Source organism: Hermetia illucens, chromosome 3 (assembly GCF_905115235.1).
Source record: "Hermetia illucens chromosome 3, iHerIll2.2.curated.20191125, whole genome shotgun sequence".
In the NCBI taxonomy this organism is placed as follows: Eukaryota; Metazoa; Arthropoda; class Insecta; order Diptera; family Stratiomyidae; genus Hermetia; species Hermetia illucens.
Genome location: NC_051851.1, coordinates 74,094,636 through 74,117,039, shown reverse-complemented (window position 1 = coordinate 74,117,039; position 22,404 = coordinate 74,094,636). Strand labels below are relative to the sequence as shown.

General features: G+C 39.5%; 1 protein-coding gene across 5 annotated transcripts; it reads right to left on the bottom strand.

Annotated features, from left to right (window-relative positions):
* Positions 1 to 1,431: 1,431 nt before the first annotated feature.
* LOC119650995 (ubiquitin thioesterase trabid) lies at positions 1,432 to 21,640 on the bottom strand. Of its 5 annotated transcripts, none has more exons than XM_038054275.1 (10): positions 21,499 to 21,640; positions 19,925 to 20,447; positions 10,714 to 11,275; positions 10,280 to 10,505; positions 10,106 to 10,210; positions 3,034 to 3,652; positions 2,723 to 2,967; positions 2,447 to 2,658; positions 2,229 to 2,377; positions 1,432 to 2,127 (listed from the first exon to the last, which is right to left on the bottom strand). In XM_038054275.1, the coding sequence occupies exons 2-10, from the start codon at positions 20,056 to 20,058 to the stop codon at positions 2,049 to 2,051; spliced, it is 2,331 nt and encodes a 776-aa protein (XP_037910203.1). In that variant the 5' UTR covers positions 20,059 to 20,447; positions 21,499 to 21,640; the 3' UTR covers positions 1,432 to 2,048. The 5 variants fall into 5 exon arrangements, with proteins under 5 accessions (XP_037910203.1, XP_037910205.1, XP_037910202.1 ...); XM_038054277.1 differs by having other exon boundaries at positions 21,400 to 21,532; XM_038054274.1 differs by lacking the exon at positions 21,499 to 21,640 and adding an exon at positions 20,793 to 21,320.
* Positions 21,641 to 22,404: the final 764 nt, after the last annotated feature.

Sequence of the window (22,404 nt, the reverse complement as noted above, 5' to 3'; positions counted from 1 at the left end):
ATCTAATTTTTTTTGGCATCAATTGTATCTAGATATTTTGATATTTGGAGTCGTTAGGAAATTATACTGTTAAACACGTGATAAGTCACATGCCAGATTTATGTCCGATCGCCGTAATAAAGCGCGTATTTATCGGTCCGAATGAGGTTCGAATGACTTCCCTAAAAGGACAAGAATTGAACCCAAGGCTGTACATGTTTTTCTTGAAGAAACCTAAGATTTGTCGATTAGGTATAGCAGACTAATAGTCAGTTAAGATTTTATGGCTAAAAATCGCATTTGCTGCCACCATTGCCCAAAATCTATCAAACGAAATTCTTTGAAACTTTTACGACTCATTCAGAACATATTTCTACGGTCCGTAAACTAGGATAATTGCGATCCCATTCAGAAGAAACCGTGAAAAAACACCAAAATTCACAAAAAAAAGTTTAACACGGCTTCAAAAATTTAGTTTTTAATATTTTTTAATAATCCCAATTTGCGGATTTCTAAAAACAAGGCAAAAAAAACGGCCTTCACACGGGATGACCCCCTTAGCGCTATTGAAAAGGAGATCGAGTTCATGCCTCAAATGAGAAAAAAATACTAATCAGACTGAATCTGATATTGGGAGGCTACGACATCAAAATTGTAAACAACTTTGTTTATTTGAGATTTGATAACAATGGAAGCAGAAGCAGTATTACGGCGCATCAATGCAGCTAGCAAAGCTGTTCACTCTACCGCAAAGTGCAGGAAAACAGAAAAGAATAATTTTCACATCCACAAAACTGGCATCAGGCATGATGAGACGCACTGAAATTATGAGACTAAATCGGATACCTAAATGAACACGAATAAGATGAAGCACTCTTTGTGCTTCGTCCTCCTGCAAAACCGAGGAAGCATTCGGGGAATTTCATTGCGATCCGTCAGTGAAGGACACAATCAGAGAATCGAAACCATTGGATGGGATGTTGCGCAATAGATGATGTTGATGAGTTGCAAATGTAGTTGCTGCTCAACTTTGCTATGAGGTAGAGCTGTGTTCCAGTGAGGATCAAAATTCAATTCTAAGAAGTCTTTTGAACCCTACACAACCACGTTCATTAAAAAGATATTTCCCGGTTTTCACTTGTATTCCGTACAATCGGTGATATTTACCTCTTGCTAACTTAAGGTCCTATGGGTCCTACATAATTTTTGCAAACATCGAAGGTTATCATTATGGCTGCTGTTTTTATATTTGTTTGCAAAGTCGAGTTCCGTCTAATATCTAACAAAATTTAATGCGGGTAAAACAATATTTTTTTCTCATATTTATCACGTCAATTTGATTTATTATTTCAATATTTTGTTTCATTTCATTTTAATAATTTTAATATAATCATTTTATATTTTTTTTATTAACAGCTCATTAAACCGTTAGATATATCCTACAGAAATAAATTAACACTAGATATATATTAAATATATTTTTCATCCTTTTTGTTTTGCATTTTTTTGTACAAATAAGAACAAGAGTATCACAAACCTGAATTTGCCGTTATATTTACTTATAGTTTTATATAGGTTTTCTCTTATCTGTTTTAGTACAATTTATTTATCTCATTCTTTTGCTAAAATCGTTGAATTTGGGCGACAAAGGACATTGAAATGAAAAGGAAGCTGCTTCGTGAAGTTTTCAATTATTTCTTCTCTCTATCAACTGGATTTCTCTGTTCGTTCGTTTCTTTAATAAATATACAATGCTCAAAAAGAAACAGAGAAGTAACATAAAGAAAAACCGAAAAGAACTAACTACAGTGAATATCTTCATTGCATTTGATCCTATTTACGTACTTACTACCCATTAAAATTTTATATTTTGCTTTGCAACAAGTTTTCGTTATATTTTTACCGCGAATAGCACTATTCTCTTTTTTCTCTATTTTGAATTCAAGTAATAAAAATAGAATCGTATTAATATTTCATTTAAACTATATATTTTTAGCTTTTGGAGGAAAAAGAAAGTAACGTAATTTTGTTTCTTTTCATCATGATGATTTTTTTCTCCCGAAATGCTCTTATTCTTCGTCTGTGTCACCGTCACTCGAGTAACCGGTGAGCTGGGGGCGCCGTCCAAATGGTGCTGATATAACTTGTCTGCAGAGAGGGGCAAATCAACTCAACAGGCTCTCAATACTTTATTATTTCTAAAGGAATTCGTGCAATAATATCAACCTATCCTATGAAATTCTACTTACGCAATGCGTCTGTAGTGATTAAGCCATTCTTCTAGCATTTGCGCCACCAGAAGCGGTCGCTTGCGTAGCTTTTGCTGGGCCACAAGAATTCCACCTTCCGTCATACAAACATCGAGCCATTGCCGCATGATCGCTTCCTCTCTACCCATCTGAAAAACCGAACGATTCAATTTAAAGTGTTTTCCACTTCTAGCTTACACCAGTAAATATTTCCAAACCTCTGCTTGTGTTAAAAAATGAATAGGTAGCAATTTCATCTCACAATCCATGAGTGGTAAAAACGTAACGTCTTCGGTATCGTCTCGACTCGCTTCTATCCTAGAATATGGTTCTGTCGGCACCAAAGCACTGAAATGGCCGCGGGTGTAGCCTAGGGCTATAGGAGATTTTATACAAAAACTTTGTTCCCATAGTAACGGCAAATAAAGTCCTAGATTAGAGGGAATATTCACTTAGCCCAACTTCAATGACAAGCAACAGCGAATCGAACAAACCTTCAAATCTAGCATAACCGATATCCTCTCCTCGAAAGCTCTTAACATATTTCACTCCATACACAATAATTGGCCTACGTAATATGTGCGCCAAAGCGAATATGTGTAATTGCTCTAATGAGGAACCGGGTTGACTTGCCAGTGATAGCAAAGTGCTCCAATCTTCTTCCCACTGGGTTTCTTCTAGAGTGAAATGTAAAAGGGCAGCTTGAATCATTTCGTATTCCTTCCAACGGGAATAGAATCTGGAATCAAGGTGAATAAATTTTTTTAAATATCTAATCTTCACAAGTGGGCTACACTATACATACACATGTCCACATTGATGTAGGCTATCGGACAATGCTCGCCGGAGAGTATTGTCACGATCGAATACTCCCCAGGTGGCTTGCATTGCCGAATCCAACAGGCAATCGCCTGCACTGCGATTCCATAGCACCATTAAACGTGATCCCAATCTAGCGGTAATTTCTAGTGACCAATTTAAAGCTGGTGGTGGATTTTCCAGTTGTTTTTGTGCATCGCGATCCAACAACTCATCATATAATTGCTCCTGAATTGGTATCGGTAGTTCCTCTATTTCCGCCGGTAAAGCAAATGTAGCATGTTCGTGAATATAATGACAATTGAACGGTGATTTTCGAATACGTAATGAATTGGCAAAATGACGACGTATATCCGAGGCTAGATCTGGTGCAATATATGATGGGACACGCTTTATGCCTGGTCCCGAACCGGATATTTGAGCGAGGAGCATGGGTAGCATTTCATCACGGTGAAATCTTATAGCTAAATGTATGAGAGTGTGTCCAACATCGAATGCTGAATTCCTATTTAAAATTGCAATTTCGCTACTAGTAAGCGCTCGACCCGGATTACCGCCGCACGATAAATATGCTTCAACTGCACTGAAATTGTTTTCTACTACACCTGAAAAAGATTTTTTCAAAGATGAAAAGGATGTTTTCTAGTCTTACTCATGTTTAATTCAAAAATTATTTAGTTTTTTAGATAGGCGTACGGGACCATTATCTCATGACAGCTGGACTGGACAATCGAAAGTATAAACGGAAAACTCGCTTGTCTCTCAACACGAAAAATTGACGTGGCAGGGCAAAATCCTTCGGACCCTATGTCCGGCTTAATTATTTAACTCTAACTTAATACTATGAACTTATTCGATGGGTTCCACTGCTCTATTTTCAACAAAAACCAATCGAACGAAAGTTGAACCCTGCAATTTGGTGTCGATACTCATCAATCAAACACTGTTTTTTTTGTAATTCGATTCATTTTCCTTTCTAGGGATTTCACAGCCACACATAAGAAATATATCGAGTTTCTAATGCTGGAAACCTCTAAGTTAGCCTAATAATTAAGGGTTGAAATAGGATGACATCCAAATCTGTTGTCATATATATATGGTTGATCTTCATCCCAGTTAATAGACGAGGTGTTGAGGTAATGCACTCAAGGCGCCACGATGACACTAAACTAGTCAATAATTTCCACCCAAGACTATGTCTGCAAACTGAACATTGAAACGCATTGATATCTGCGTTCTCCTAAAGCCGCTGTGAGAACAAAAGCTGGAACAGGGGAGGTAAACACGACATAACTACCACAAACTTATTTTATCGAAAATATCTACATTTCAGATTGCTTATCTGTTATGACTCAACGAGTTTTTCAATGGTGATATTGAAGATGACTGGCAAGATAGCACAACTGTTCTAATATGGAAGAACAAGTTAATAAAGAATGAACGATTTTGTGAACTGCATGAATGATTTATGTAAGAAACTCCGCCATGTTATTTACATAACATGCTGTTCCCAAGGATAGATAAAGAAAGAGGATTTGAGACAACGTACTTTGTAGTATCCTAAGTAAAACAAAAATAAAAAGCTGAGATCAGGGAAAGAGATACATAAAGAAGTTGGGAGTTTCTCTCTTGGTGGCAGGCCCTGCGACAGGTCGACCAAGAAAACGCATCTAATATCGTTAAAAACAAAAATGATTGTGTTGAATTCATAGACTCGGATAAATGCTAGGGTGTTTACTTGTCGACGCGGCAAGACAGGCCCCGATCCTGTCGAGAAATCAGTATGGGTTCTGTATGACACATGGACGGTGTCAGAACATAAGGAAATTAATCCGAGGAAAACAAATACGTGTCTGCACAATAAATGTAAATAAATGGTACCTTCATTGGAAAAATGGAGGAATTCGCAAGAACCGTTACATAAAAGACATTGATATTTGCGCTTTATAAGAAACTCGTCGGTGCTGTGTCAAAAACTGCGATATAAAACGCGAACGCGGTGAAAATGGCTTTAAACTTTTCTATTTTAGTAGTCCACATACTCAATATGGTGTTTTTATTACGATCTCTGGGGGTTTCCGTGATGTCATTAAAGAAATTAAGCGATTTGATGAGCGGCTGGTGGGGCTGACCGATTCATTTCTTCTCCGCATGAGCACCATAGACAGATCGACCTGATGCCGAGAAAGATGCCTTTTGACAACTTCTCGATGACTATATCTTCATTGCAAACGATCTTAATAATTATTTAGGTGGAAAGGCAGATGTCAACATATACCATCCGAGAAAATGGTTTGGATCACGCAATGATGGTGGCGAGCGTATACTCGATTTTACAGACACTCACGAACTTATAGTTGTGAACACATCGTTTATCAAACGATTGACTCATCTCCCTATAATTTGTAGTAGAACAGTAAAAAGCGAATCGACTAAATACTCATAAGATGCCAACATTTTATCACTGACACTAAGTGCCAACAGCGTGAGGAATGTTTCGCAAAAAAGACTGAATAAATGGTCTTACTTATGAGATTACCAACCATTGTGAATGTCGAAGAATCCTGCAAATAAGTTAAAAATACTATCCACAAAGCGGTCTATGCAGCCCTCAGGTGGTGAACTAGATAAGCGATTCATCAACTGAGATACTTAGCTTTGTGATGGCGATGTCCAATTGAAGGTCTATGAAAAGAAACGCCTTTACCATAAATTGCTCGAGAATAAAATGATGGCCAATTGCCAAATTTACAAGAACCCCTATCGCTAGCCAATCAGAGCGAGCGCTGTTACCCACGTGGCCCATGACAAAGATCTTCACGATAAACTAGACATTTGGGATGGCAAGAGAGGCCACCAACGCACACAGGATATTGAACACATCTGTTACAAGTGCTCGATATATTTCGAACAGATTTCAGTGGAAGAATCCATCTGTGCCAGAAGAACTGATGTGCTGATTTAAATTGCTCTACCACGATCCGAAAAGTAAAGCTCAAGTATCGCAGGTATATGACAATCGCTTCGGGTCTCTGTTGATGCTTATCAAAGAAGCGCCCTCTTACCACCCTTCTCTGTTCTTGTTATAGACACTGTCACACGGGACATCCAATGTCCAGCGCCCTATACACTGCTTTATGTTGAAGATGCTTCCTGTCCTGCCCTGTCCAGGAATAAGCGATTTAGTGCCGCAGTTCACTGCTCTCAGTCAATGGAATGAACTACTGTCATTTAATTACTTCACGTTTTAATGAAACCTGGATGATATGGCGCTCCACATGTGAAAAAACGCCTTAACACGTTCTATGCCACTTGTAAATAAAACACCATCGGGAAGAGCCGTTTTTTCCTCCTAATATTTGTTGCCAAATTATGTTATATACCTACTACATAAGTTCTAAAGCGCATTCGATGTGATACTGAACGCATATGTACTTGTGCATATCCCTTACTTAGCATTTCTTCACCTTTCGCGGCTGTAAGTTGATGGGATACGACAAAAGGAGACGAGCGCCGTTTTCCGCTTGTGGAGATGAAGATACTCCTCTGGACCAGTAGCATAACTCAAATGAGAACATTTGTGATCGATATGGCGTTACACCAATCATTAAAAAGTTGTGAGGGAAATGCTTGCAATGGTAGAGTTACATTTTTCACCCGCTAGCTAAGATTGACATGAATATCCAAGATGATGGGAAATGACTTGTAGGCCGTGCGAGTGGAGGTTAAACTGCTAGACAGTGTTGCCGCTGATTTACTCAGCGATCGAACAGAACAAAAGCTAAAGAAGATTAGTCTGTGCACAATATCCCTGGCGAAGATTAATTGGTTTTTCATTGAAGAATAAAGTGCAGCAGAATTATACCATTCCCAGTAAACCATTCTTAGTTAAAATTTTGAATACTCATTCAAACAGAAACTATCCGTCATATACAGTCGTTTCCGACGATATGGCGAGAATCACTCCAGACGTATTCAGAACGCAAAGTACGCGGGGAACCAGAGCAGCCTTTTATTTACTTTAGAATCGAATCTCATCACAGTGACCGCATAGTGCAACTTTCGCTGATGGAAGCAAAGCATTATTGAAATGGAAATCCTGGGTTATTTGAATTATTGCGGATGCCAGGCAATTATCACGTAAATGAATTTTACGAATGTTATCAAAGAGGAGGTTCGAAGAGCCATAAACAGTTCGAAGAACTGGAGGGGATATAAAAAGTTCACCATTATACGCGGCCGGTTGGTAAATAGTATAAATCAGGTCATCAATCGGCCGCAGGAAGTTCCACCCTTTCTAACTACAGGACGCCGCACACACAAGGCCGATAACGTGCTTGCCAATTATTTTCAACTTCATTACGCCCATTATTGTTGGAAGGGTCAATGTTTCAATGTGCGAAGGACTACCGAATTGGATCGAGGGCTTACAAAGAGCAACTAATGATCAACAGAGCAGGTAAGTAAAGGTCAAAGGAATTTCTGTACTTTCTATGTCGATTATGCCAAGGTGTCCCGTATACCTGACTAGACTAATCGATGTCCTTTGTATTCCATTGACTTAGTTTCGAATGGGTGACAGTCACTACCTTGTTAGTATGTTTATCTGTGAGTAGCAACATATATACTTAGATGACATCAAGTTTTATGCTGGGACTGATGATCATCTTTGAAGTTGCGCATCGTTTATAGATTCAACTATGATGTTCGGACGGAATTTGGTTTAAGTTTTGTTTTGTTCATCATGGGCCTCATGCTGCTACCGCATTCAAGCAGACTTCTACAAGTACCCCGGAACCCATGTTCGAGTTAGTAATTTGAAAAATGCTGTACTGTCCGAATTCCTGCAAGAAACCAGGTGCTGAAATCGCACCTCTTGGGGAAGAAAAATAAGCACATTTAATGTGTTCGCTATTTCGTTACTTGCATATGCATTTGGAATATTTCCATGGGCCAAAACCGATCTGGAACGGATAAACCTGCCTCATGACTTTGCAGAATAGATGGGTGTGTGCTGGAAAGCTCTTAGCTGAGATGGAAGGATTAATGTGCGGTTCCAGTATATGGTGGTCGCGATCCATGCTTATAGAAAACTTATAAAGAAAGAGCGCATGGAGAACGATGAGTGTAGAATGTGTGGTTCGACGATAGAAACGCTACATCATCTCATTTCTGACTGTACTGTGATAGTGCAATACATGGATAGGCATAATGCTGTAAGATCTCATTGGGACCTTACATGAAAGAATGTACTGATCACGGAAACATGTCCGACTTACCAACTTGAACGATTCGTTATTTTTCCTTACTGCAGATATTGCGACCGGGAAATTTCAACTAATCGCCATATTCCGCACAAGCCTGACGTGCTTTTAGTTGACAAGACGAGTCGCTCTGCGATGTTGCTAACCCTTATGATAACAATATTGAGCAGAATTACACGAAGAAGAAAACGAATTTTGAGCCACTAGCTTGGGAAATCTTAGAAATTTGGCGACTCCAGAGGGCCGTTCGGGTTTCCATAATATTGTCAGTTGCAGGTATTGTACCTAAATTCCTCATGGTTTCCCTAAATTCAAGTCGTGCAAAAGTACAATATTCTGCAAACATATTTGGTATTGCGGGGCGTTCTTGGCGGATTCTCCCGAAATCTACCATCGGTCACCACTATCAGCATTAGCAACTGACAACTCGGAAATAAGATAAATCAAGGATGCATATAAAAAATGTGGATAAATAAATAGGAAAGACCATTAATAAAAAATGTATGAAAAAAAGGACAGACCGAGAGGGACCGATCTAGAGATTTCACGCTAAGACTTGCGAACTGTGCTGATAATCAATTGTTAACATTCAAAACCATGACGCAAGACTGAGCATATGAAAGCTGCCTTTGTGTACTTCTCAGGAATTGCTAAGATAGAATAAAAAATCGAAACTAAGTGATAGTATTCGGCTAAGAAAAAATACTTTTCTTGTGTAGGGAAATGATATCAATGACCCTTCACTTATCTGGAAAGGAGATTCTAACTGAAAATTATGCTAACGGAAGCAAAATGAAATATAATTGACAAGCCATCTGAACGACAACATGTTTGTCTAAACATTGACGATAAAAAATTCGACATTCGTATGAGGTTTAGAGAAAGAGTTGAACTGCATCGAAATACGAAGAAGCTCAAAGATTGATTAAATCGGAAATAAGATCGATAATTTTCATACTAATAAAAGAAGGGAGTGCCTAAACCTGCAATACTCTTAATGGTCGTATCATATCTAGGCGGCGGTAGGTGAGTTCTTTAGAACCTGGGGGTGCGAGCCAATTGTATTATGATTTGTGTGTTAAGAAATCGGTGGTTGTTGTTATCACTGCCCATAATAAATCACTAGGGCTGGAAGATCGATAAACTAGTATGCAAAAATTAATCAGATATAGGCATGAACATGGATCAGTTGTGGTTAATATGCTATATGTGAGAGCCAAGTATAATTTGCGGTTAAATTCTTTAATAATTTTATTTTTTCCTTCCAGCATTTCGATATGTCACTTCGGTCCCAGCAGGAGGTCGATTTATTTTTTAGAAGATAATCAATTGTACGCGATCTACGAAACGTAGTGATAAGTTCTTTCAGAAAGTTTCGACATTCAAATTTCATCATCTTTGTTAGGACTAATACATGGTAAAAGTCATCATTTTAGTAACTGCTTGTCAACATTTGAATATCTTGCCCCAAATATCTTTGTTAGGACTAATACATGGTAAAAGTCATCATTTTAGTAACTGCTTGTCAACATTTGAATATCTTGCCCCAAATAGTTTTACGTTGTCAACATCAATACAACACCTTAGGACCATTTCTGTGTATCTCGGCTGTAACAGTCAAGTTGATAATAAACACATGGACCATTTCTTTCAATGCTTCTCTCGTTGTATTTGAACTTCCACCCCAATAAAGTCTTTTAACAGAAAAGTACGTCTATATTAAATACAAGGTTCATTCTCTTCATCTTTTACCCATATTGACGATTCAATGAATAAAATATTTGTAGTTCTTACCTACGCATGCATTCAACCACTGCCAATCAACTTGCCTTCGTACTTGACGAATGCGTCGTTCCTGTCTTTCTTGAATGGAATCACAATTTGTAGTATCTGAAGAGCCTGAAAAGAAAACCAAATCATCGGTTCAATATACTTCTGAACTGACAAAGTTCGCAAACTTCCTCTTACCTAATTGATATCGATTAGTGCTGCTTCGTTTGTTATTAATATTATTATTATTGGACAGCGTATTGTTTGAAGTTACAGTAGTAGAGTTCTCCTCATTTAGATCTTTCTCTGGAAACAACTTTGTGTTGTTTGCACTACATCGATCTACTATATCGTTATTATGTTCTTTTAAATTACCGCACATCGAGCATTTGAGGCTCTTTGGCCAATTTTCATAAGTACATCTCTGCAAATAAAGACACATTAGCTTTCACGTAGAAATTGATACAACTTGAAGCACAAGAAATTTCAGATTGGAGTTGTTAACAATGCGTTCATTTACATTTCGTCGACACATCAATTAACATCTCCAACCTCGTGCGTTATCATGTGAAAGTACATTGCAAACACACCGTAAAATTTCAAATATCTCTTCATTTTCATGGTTAACTTACATTGCAAGCCCATTTATTAACAAAAGGCCGACTTTCGATGGGACTAATACGGTTACTAACAGCTCCCGTCAGGCATTTTGAGCTAGCTAAATTATTTACAGATCCAACCGGACTCAAACGACACGATTGTCCCTTTCCGGTTACCAATGCATTACCCGCTAAATCTGAATCTGATCCAGTCGTCACAATTGGACCGCCACCACCACCACCGCCACCATCACTTCCTAATTCGCCAATCGTTAAATTTTTCATTTGATCGCGAATAGTATTGCTCATTGTTGTATTATTAATTTGCGTAGTCGTTGCTGTGGTTGTAGCTCCAGTTGTTGATATTACCGTTTCCATATCACAATCGTCTTCAAATCGTTTCGTATAGCATTGCACACAACGTTTAGTGCGTGGCCAATTTAAATAAGTACATCGCGGGCATGGCCATTTTGCTTTCGATGCATCTTGATTTGATGGACCACCAGATGCATTTAAATTTGACTGCGAAAAAGTTAAGCTGGAGGCTTCTATGAGTGGATGACAATTATTCGATTTCGGTTGTGGTGGGCTTAATCTGAATAGAAGAAAAAAGTACACCTAAATTTAGTGAATGAATGATGTAATTTTCATTTATGTATTTCTAGTCACAATTGTTGCATTATCTAATAGCTCCTGATTAGAATGATTTGATTGATGATTATTGTTCTGCTAAATTTTACGCATATTGTTATTGTTTGCATATTGGCCGTCCACAATTTCGGGCAGAATTATTTCACGCAGACAATTTCTGCAGTATTTACTAAAATCATATCAATGTGAATCGTTCCCCAGGAGTGAAAGAAACGAAATTTCTCTAAGAATGGGAAGGAAAAAAGCATTGAAGGGAATACTTAGAAGGTACTACTTGCTGTTGTTGCAATCGTAATCATTTAACCAACCTTTAAATAGATAAAGGAACATCTCGGCAGTTTGATGGGCAAGAAGTAGTTTTCGCATTTGGACCCCCAATGCAAATGGCATCGCGCATATATGAAGCGCAGTAGAGTCTATAAGAGGGAAGTGGATGAGGCATTGACCGCAGCTAATAGAGGTCCTGGAGATGAAGCATCGACAAATGGTATTCACAACCACCTGAAGCGCGTTATTATTGGTAAGGACACAAACTAAGTTAGCACCAATCGCAAAAAAAATCGGAACAATTGGTTCGACGATAAATATGGGCTAGCAACGGAGCGGAATCTCTGCAATCTCAAAGAACGTGGGCACGTGCAGAAATCTATCACGAACTCCGTCGTATGGAGACTTTATAGGTCCGTGAACTCAAACGATGTGCAACTGCACCAGGTGCGGAAATTTTATCAACAGGCCATCAAGATGAATTCTTATACATCGTTCTCATTTGATTTCTGACCGTATGGGCATATTGGACGATGGGTTACGTACTTTGATGAACTGCTCAGAAAACCAAAATATTTGCGAGTTGGAGGTGATGGTCGCGGAAAATTATTGCATATTCGTTAAGTACATTATCTCAAGAATATTCTCGTCAAATCTCATAAGGTCCGAAATTATAGCTATTTGTAACGATACACCTCACTGGTCCAGCGTAGTTGCGCATAGACTTTTGAGCCTTCATCGCCGTATATACGGCTTCATTTGTAGCCGGAAGAGAATCTATAACGGCTTGCAGGCAGCATCAAATTGATGTTTTGGAGTACTTGAAACTTTAAACGCGATTATCTCAGAATTGTGTTTTTGTAAAAACGCCTTTGCGGTTAACATTTATATTTAAAATTTACGAAATACGAATTTTTAAAATTTAGATTTCGGATGAACCGGAAAGCAAAAAAAAAAAAGTGAAAATTAAATTGAATTGAACATCACCCACTGCGACTGTATATTACCCCTGAAGCCTGATTGGTTAAATATGGAGGCGACCAACTATAATAAGCGGTTCATCAAATCATGCTCAAGGTCAGGGGCAGCAAAACAATGCCTAACAACTGGCAACGAAACCATTCATCGACTTCAAGAGCGCTTATGATAGCATAGCCAGGGTGCACCTGTATACGACAATGTGAGAATTAGTTATCCCAACCAAATTGATAGAAGCAGCAGAATCACTATCAAGACCATTCGTCATCAATAACGGTCTAAGACAAGGGTATACCCTATCATGCATCTTTTGTAACCTGATCTTAGCAAAAAAAAAATCCACGATGCTGATGTAAATGCAAGAGGCAACCTCCTTTTCAAGTTCACCCAAACTACTGGCCCATGCAGAAGATATTCACATTATGGGAAGAATAACGCGAGATATACAATCTATCTTCATCCAGATCGACCAAGTTACTATCGGCGCGAGACCATGGACAGTACATTAATGAAGGCAAAACGAAATATATAGCACTGGTCAAATGAGAACAATAAAGATAGGAGACTAGAACTTTGAAGACGTTAATAATTTCTCATCTGGGGTCGAAACACCCCAAACAACCGATAACAGCTGCGACGACGAAATCCTCACGCGGAACAAAGCATTTATTGTACAAGACAATGATCTTGTCAGTTTTCATATATTTCTTTCAGGCTTGGAATTGGACAACAAAAATTGCAAATTCTTAGCCGCGTTCAGGAAAAGAACCTTTCAAGGAGTTTTTGCCCTCCTACAAAAGGATGGGCGATTTTGTAACGTATATAACTATAAAATTGGTGAGTAATATCACGAAAGTCTGATTGTAGATGAAATCTGGTGGGTGTTGCGGTAGGCGGGTTATTTAAACTGTATGGGTGAGGGTGATCCAAACTGGCAAGTTGATAAAGGGAATATGTATGGTAGAAAACGTAGACGTGGAAAATTCTGCCTCAGATGGAACGACAGCTTTTAGTGATATCGAATGGGTGCCCCTTGTCGCAAAAGCGGGATGTCTGGGGTTTCTTCTTAAGACAGGCCTAAGGCTGATAACGATGAAATCACAAATCCAACTCTGGAAATATCGCCAAACATCTGTCTTAGGGGACTAGAATTCCTGAAGATGCAGCTATCCGAAAAACCAGATATTATGATGCGGAGAGATCAAACACAGAAGGTACACCCTATCCATTGCCACTTTCGCCTTCCAATGAACATACCCCCCGGCACCTGGTCCATACACTGACGTAATCCTTCGTTCGAGATTGTCTCAGGTCAAAGTAACCGATGAACGGCGAAGAAGGGTGCTAACGAAAATGAGAAACCTTGCAGTAACAGTGGCAATCACCTTCAATGTGCTACCCCCACATAATAGCACATAGAGAACATTGGCGCGGAACAGCCTCACCTTAACCTTAATACGTCAATTGGCATCGAGTTCATTACTATCATCGACAAAAACAACGCTACCAATATAAGCATATTGATCGACGCCTTTTTGCAGCCGTGAATAATTTTTTTTTAGCAATTCACCTTTTCAGAGTTGCGAAATTTGTCATGTGGTTTTTACGTTTTTTCTCGTCTTAATCTAAGCGAAAATACCTTGTTTGATTCCGCCATTCCGGAGCCTGGGTCAACTTTACAGCTTGAAGCTCGTTCATTAAAAGTAATGTAAACAAGTCGGGAAACCGGAAGCTAGACGCTTCAGGTATGAAAGGTTTTGTGTATTTCTTTTGTAAAGAGATTTGGGTGTGCATTTGTCCCATTAGCATGTAGCACGTAAAATATGCATATATTATGTGAAAATAACCACTTTCAAGTGATATTGACATTCATAGTCTTGAATTTGCAGAGGAGCGCAGATTTGACCTATGATAGTATAACTTTGTTAGTAATAGTGCGATTATCACCAAATTTGGCAGGATCATGATTTATACTGGCCTATATTGCTGCAAAATTTTGTGATTCTAGGGTGAACTTAAGGTGGGTTTTCCTGTCAATTACTAAAAATTATAGTAATATACTATTATTAACTTTATTTGAACAGGTATCGATATGGAAGGTATTTCGGAGCCTAGGCACCATATAGTGGCAGCCCCCTGATTTTTTCCAGATTTTTCGGTTATGTAGTTCCTGAGAATGGGTTCGTTAAAAAAATGACCACTTTCAACCCCCCGCACTCCAAACCTTTTTAGCAAAAGTCAAAACTAATACCGGCTTCGAAAAGTACTAACCGAGACCTTTAATTTGATACCCCACATGACTATATTTGATGAAAAAAAATTTACACCCCTCTTTTGCATGTATGGGGACCCCCCCTTAAATTCGTCGTAAGAGGATGTAACTCACTATATGCATGAGCATTCACAGTTCCCACCTTTCTACCAAATTTGGTGTCAATCGCTATAACCATCTCCTAGAAAAATGCGTGTGACGGACAGACAGACAGACAGACAGACGGACAGACAGACAGTAAACCGATTTTAATAAGGTTTTGTTTTACAAACAAAACCTTAAAAAAGTGTCCGAATAGCTGAGTAGTCAGACTACAAGGCCGTCGTACGGAAGGTCGCGGTTCAAAATTCACTGGTGGCAGTGGAATTTGTATCGTGATTTCACGTCAGATACCAGTCCACACAGCTGTGAACGAGGACCTGAGTCAAATCAGGGTAATAATCTCGGGCAAGCGCAATGCTGACTATATTGCGTCCTATCGGGTACTGTAATCCGGTAGTGTACCCTTACGGTCTTGAATGAACACACACTTCAAGAACCTGATCCAAGTGGATTGTTACGCCAACGATTATTATTATTATTAAAGAAAGTGCCGTGTCAGCTCAGTGGCTAGAGCACTAGGCCGTCATACGGAAGGTCGCGGTTCAAATCTCACTGGTGGCAGTGGAATTTGAATCGTGATTTGACGTCGGATACCAGTCGACTCAGCTGTGAATGAGTACCTGAGTCAAATCAGGGTAATAATCTCGGGCGAGCGCAATGCTGACCACATTGCCTCCTAGTGTACCGTTACGGTCTTGAATGAAGTGCTCTAACACACTTCAAGGCCCTGATCCAATATGGATTGTTGCGCCAACGATTATTATTAAAGAAAGTGCACTCGCAATATTTAGCGAGGATTGAAGTTTGACTTGGATGTTGGAAATTCAGACCACTCTGATGCATGCTCGCACTTCTCGTTCCCCGTGTACTCTTCCCGTTGCTACTTTAAATCAGCCGATTTTACTGTCAATTGTCCTGAATCTGCATATGAGCTTCTCCAGGGTCATTTTTCGTTAATCTTTCTTTTTTTCTTGTTCTACACCTTCGTCCCACTCCTTTTCCAATGAAAATAATCCATAGCCAGTAAGTCTTCCTTATCTCTTCTAAATTTTTCCATTGTCGAATTTCTTATTGACATCCGATGTTAATGGCGGTCACCAATTTCAATAAGAGTTTCTTCGAGGGTATTTTTGCAGGGAAGCGGAATCATCCCTTTAAGCAAAAGGTTGATATCACACTGGCCAAAAACTACCGCCCAGTATCTATCCTTTCCTCAATCTCCAAGATTCTCGAAAAGTAAGCAAAACACTCCCTCACGATTCGTTTTGGACTCTTTATTGTGAAGGAACAGCATGGTTTTCAATCGAAGCATTCACTGTCACTAATTTGCTGAAGTTTTGTAACTTTGAACGATAGAAAATATAGAGCCTATAATGTCTTCTCTAAAGCCTTTGATTCCGTTGACCCTTCCCTATGTCCCTATGGTGAATGAAATAACAAAATTAACAATATAACGGTATTACAATTCCAATATGTGCATTCTATGCCGCGCAGTGCCATTTTAAGCGTCCTGTGGCGGAGCCAGCAACTTGTCGGACGCACACAAGCATCGAAAATTAAATAACACCTAATGGTTCATCGTTTTGCGTTTCACAGGAAACAGAAGAGTTGAATTTGTAAACTTGTTATATTCTCGTAGACATTGAATTTCAAAATTAGAACGTGAAAATGCGGGTTAACTAAAATGGTGACCCCGCCAAAAAAGCAAAACAATAAAATTCGTGAACGTTCGTCCATTCGAATTTCCACTACATAACTGGTGGACTACGTTTCCAAAATCAGTTGCGGCTCTCTCAATTCGAGACATTCATATTCGCCACTTACTAGCAAATAGAACTTCCAAAGAACCACACATCTCATGCGAGTACATCCTGAAAATTCAATGATTCACGAATTGAATCGATACATCCTAACAGAAGCAGCCTTTGGTGGTTTATGTATCAGTGGATAGCGCATTAGCTGATTTCTTAAGAGCTATTAACTCAGGAACTGGTATCCTGTTGGCCGTCACCATCATCTGTCGATACTTTGAAATTTTTGTGAAAAGAATCAAAAATCGGTGGTATGAGCACGTTATTGTTTTAAGAGCTCAGTACATATAGTGTCAGGAGAGAATCGAGTAGGAACTGGGCAGTCCAGTCTGCCGTCGGTCGTGATAATACGCCTTCAGTACAAAGTAAATGTACAAATAATTAAACAAATCACCAATCAGCGAATAAATTTCAATTTAAGTTCTATATAGAATGCTAGAATAAAGGCTGTGATTTTTGTGCGACAAACTTATAATTTAAATTAAGTAAAAAAGAAGAATAATAGAATTAATTTAATTACGTAACAGTCATATCGGTGGATTCTATTCAATTTTCGATGTTTTGTAAATAAGTAATTTCTTAGCACTATTTCAGGCTAATAATTTCAATTGAAAAAAGCTGGATATTAAAATGGCAAGGGAAAACCTCCTAGATGAAGTGGAAAAAGCCAAATCGTGGTTTTAAAAGAAACTGGACTCTCAAATTGTGAAATTTGTCAGCGTTATTCGTTGATCAGAATTCCTTTAAATTAGGTGACAACTCCGGCATTTCCACTTCAAATTTATAGGAAACATGAAGGTACCCCCGACAAATCAACATTTCCAAGTTAAGCACGTCAGAAATTGTGTCAAAATTATAACTTTTAACTCTTTATAAATGATCTCCCTTCCTTACTTACGTACGCTGTCTTCTATATACTGACGATCTAGAGCTATTTTCTGTCGATGATTCGTCTACCAAACAGAGGTGCTTCAATCAACAAGGATTGAGTCTCATAAGGCCCTCGGAGTACCGTTTTAAAGCAAGCTTTATTTTAACCTTTATTCTGTCGACATACCAAAGATGCTTCACTCCATGCAAGTCAGCAATAGATCACATTTTCTCTCTGCGGGAAGCGATGGACAAACTGCTGGAATATGGGCATCAGTTGCACCATCTTTTCATCGATAAAGTCGCCTATGACAGCATAGCCAGGGTAAAACTGTATACGGCCATGAGAGAATTCCGACGAAATCGATAAGACTGACTAGGGTGACTCTGACCAATGTGCGCGCCCCGATAAAAGCAGCAGGATCACTCTCGAGACCATTCAACATCTAAGACAAGGGGATGCTTTTCATGCGTCCTCTTTAACCTAGCCCTGAAGAAAGTGATTCGCAATTCAGATATCAATGCAAGAAGCACCATCCTCTTCAAGTTCACCCAACTACTGGCCTACGCTGACTATATTGATATTATGGGAAGCACAACCCCAGATGTATAGTCTACTACAGTTTACCTTCATCCAGATCGTGCAAGCGGCTCGAGATCTCGGGCTGCACATTAATGAAGGCAAAACGAAGTACATGGTGGCAACGTCAGCGACAAAAACCAAACAACGAACAACATCGAATCGCACTGGTCAAACGAAAACAATAAAGATAGGAGACTACAACTTTCAGACGGTTGAAAATGTCTCCTATCTAAAGTCGACAATCACAAACCATAACAATTATGAGAATAAAATCCGTGCAGGGTTTTTGGCTGCCAACAGAGCCGGCTGTTGTGAACTGTTCCGCTCGAAACGTCTCACCATAGGGTCAAAGCTCTTACTGTACAAGACAATGATCTTGCCAGTCCTTATGTATTCGTCGTGTGAACTCTAGGCCGCGTTCTAGAGAAGAATCCCCCGAAAGAATTTTTGGCCCCCTACATGTGGATGTCCGATTCCGTAACCCACATAACGACGAAATCCACGAGCGATACAACGACGGGTCACCTAATCCGTATGGATGAGGATGATCCAGCTCGGAAAGTCGATAAGGGCAATATCTATGGTAGAAAAAGAAGACGAGGCAGAACCTGCCTGAGATGGAGCGATGGCGTAGGTCAAGACCCCAGACAGCTTTTAGGAATAGCGAATCGGTGGACCTCGGCGCAAAAACGGGGTGTGGAGTTCCTACTAAGGCAGGTCAAGATATCCACTATCCCGTCACCATTTTTAATTCTTTTGTCCGCAATATTTGCGAATATGCCACAATGGTGATTGTCTTGCAATAGAGTCAATTCAAAAGAACTATCTTTTTATTCTGATGCTTGCATCCTGGTCAAGCTTTATAGCGGCCTGGTAGACGGTTCGGACGGATATCCACTGAGATATCTGACTGTCATCATATTATAACGTTCGCTCCCTTTATTTTTTTAAGGTGCCTTTCGCGATGTTACTTTTACTCTCCTGTATATAATCAGTTGCAACTGGGTCCTTTGTCTTCATCTTCTGCCTCATTTAAAAATAAGGTTATTGTTGCAATGTAAATTTTGTTTGTGGAGGAAGTTTCTCCGTTTATTGTATCATTTATTTGAAATAAAAAAACATGTACTTAGTATCAATCCCTTTCAATGCTCTGGGTGTGAACACTAGACAAGGTTAACCAAGTCCTGTGAGCGATTCAATCTCGTAAATAAACCTGTAATCTCTAAGTCGGAAATACAATGACCAGGAATCACAGTTTTTTCTTCCTTTTTCAATGTTATAAAGGTGTAAAGTCTGTTCTTTTTTAAGTGCCATATTATGCAGTTATACCGTCCGGGAGTTGCAATTTTACCGAGAATTAATTTCTATCAGTTTATTGTGGTTTGTCAATTTTTTATATCTGAAATTCCCCAAGCAATTATTTTGTTTTAAGTCAAAACCCATCCATTCTGATTAAAACGCTTCGTATTCCCTCGAAAATTACAGAATTCCGAGCGAAACGAAGATATGAAGAGCAAATCAGTAGAATCGTTGATTGTTCAAAGGAAGAAATGCAAAGTCAGTAAGTGCAATCTAAGCAAAACCTCAGTTAGAACTGACTTTTCTAGTTACCTTAAGGTACATTTTAACAAATCATCTCCCTCTTTGTTGATTTCATTCAAAGTGCCGTTAGCGTGACTTTTCATAGGTTAAGAAAGCATTCGAACTTACCGAAATATATCCTCATTTAAGAGCGGCTTCAATCCCTTGCACATCGTGCATTTTAACGAAGATTGAAAATTCTCGTAGGTGCAGTATTCACAAATCCATTTCTGACCTTCAAGTGATGACGGTTGCTCGCACATTGTTGTCCTTTGTGTCTTCGGCGCGAAATTCTGTTTGCACTAACCGCGAAGGAATGGCCCACACCTGGATTCGCCCACAGCAAGATCTTTGTGAGGATTTTTGAACTGATGCCGTTGCCAAATACTCTAGAGTCTGTTGTAACGGATTCGAGAATTCTTTTCACAGTTCCGCTCGCTGCTTGAAATACTCTTGTGCCTGTGTTGCTGCCCAGTCGGCTGAGTGAAGGAAAATGAAAATCTGGTTGGCTTGGTATGAACTGGCTGGTTGGCTGGATGTAAATATAAGTGGGTTATCCCTTCAGCTTGTCCGCAAACATCACAAAATATATGAAATTCACTTCCGGGCCGCTTCCCCCAGCTATAATTTATGCTTAATTCTTGACATTAACCTGTAAGAGATGAAGACAATTGAATTTTCGCTCACAGCCAGGATCACCCGGGCAACAGGATTCTGGGGGAAAGGGGTAGGAATGCATTCGAACCGTTCACAATGCTTCAGTCTCGCGGCCATGAGCGATTGCGAGGCATTTAGTGAAGGGAAATGAGCGAATTTTCAAAGAATTCATAAAGACACTAATAGCGACCGAACGGGTGGGAATTCCCTGGCTTTGTTGCTACTTCACTGACAAAACCGTGCAGGGCCTGCATGAAGGTCCATCTAGCACGGTCTGGGCAGGCAAGCGCCACACGCTCCGTCGTAAATTCGTAAGATTAGCAATCATATGCAACTCAACTTGATCCCGTTAAAATTAGGTCAACACAATTGAAACTCATTGGGGCCAATCCTTGGCGCAATCGGAACGAACGGGAACTGAAAAACAGCCTGGCAAAGCGTTTGTATCGAAATTCTCTAGGATATTTACATATAATCGTGGATTTATTTACTGTTTTTTGTTTAGAAAATAAAAATCGTGGTCGCGACTCGTTTCTAATGTCATTTTTTTCACTTGACTTGATTTCGACTTGCGACGACTGACATTTTCCCCGTGCAGCCACTGAATCCGACGATGGACGAGTGCGATCAACAAGCTTTCAGCAAACTGCGAACTATCTGGCCGAGACGCGACGTATTTCACAACGCGAATTGCACATAGATCCTTCGCGCGACGTATTGGCGGATCCCAGCAAATTGTCAATCAACTTCTGGCCAGGGTGAAAAAAGAAAACTTCTTTGGGAAATTTCTTCACTTTATTTTCTCTGTACATAACACGCACGCACACATGCCCACTCGCCCACCGTGACTGTACGCTACGCTGGCGCGCTGCGGCTGTGTGTGTGAATGCAAGTAGCAAAATTTCACAGTGACAACATAAACAAAAAATTCTCTCGTTCGCACTAACTTGGGACTCGGTCAAATCACTGCTGCCGTTCTGCTCTCGAATGGGGACAGGGAATTCAGTTATCACATGATGAAGAGGGAATTAGCAAAGTTCAATTACCGAAATTTACGTAGAAAATGAAAAACATTACGTCAATTTTTTGACAAGCGCGTAACCAGCGCAAAATTTCATCGCACGCACGAACAACACACTGAACACACACACGAATGTTCTGGCACTAAATGGACTAGATGTGCTGCATTCAATACGAATTTTTGTACTGGCTTCGTAAGCACAGCGCCTTGGTTGCCAATCTTATCGGAAGCTGTTGGATTCCAATGACTTCGGCAGTTTCAATTAGGCGGGATGTGACTTTCCCGCTTAATACCAGGATATGGGAGTCCTTTGTGCCGTTACGGCTCTTTTAAATTTGTGGAAATCTCGATGCTTCTTTTAAATTTCTATTTTCAGGCTGATAAAATGTTAATGTCAACAACGGCATATCTATGTATTGTCCGATTTATAATGCGCATTTTCTATTTCTCACGTGGCAAATATGTAGACATGGAATTCAATTCTGTCGACTTTATCCAGGCTTTTTATTTTTTAAATAAAAAATACTCTAGTTGATTTCATTGCCTAAAACGAGATATATTTTTTACTCGTAGAAAATACAAACAAGCAAAGTGGGAAATGTTGATACGAAATTGAATTATTAAAACGAAAAGTTTAAAACAAAAGATATGGAAGGGATGCGTTTCATGTTGGTCAACAGGTATGTGGGTAGGTCAGGAAAAGTGGTAGCTCTCTCTGAATCAGAATGGGTTCACGAGAGAGCAAATATTTTACCTTACAGTCAATGACTTCCTTGAGGCCGCCAATTAACGGGTTAGCTAGTGTCTGTTGCCTGCTTCTGAGTAGAGCTGGGGCATCGCAATGAATATGCAAAAGGGTCTCGGTTTTCTCACTGCAACTTTGATAGTTCGTATCATAGGGTATACCAAGTCCAGCGACATTATTCTATCA

Excerpts from the sequence above, each read along its gene's own strand:
- LOC119650995 (XM_038054275.1), bottom strand. The coding sequence starts at position 20,058 with ATGTGCGAGCAACCGTCATCACTTGAAGGTCAGAAATGGATTTGTGAA. Across the intron at positions 11,276-19,924 it reads TTAAATGAGGATATATTTCG|ATTAAGCCCACCACAACCGA; the intron begins GTAAGTTCGAAT and ends TCTTCTATTCAG. Across the intron at positions 10,506-10,713 it reads TTAATAAATGGGCTTGCAAT|AGATGTACTTATGAAAATTG; the intron begins GTAAGTTAACCA and ends CTTTATTTGCAG.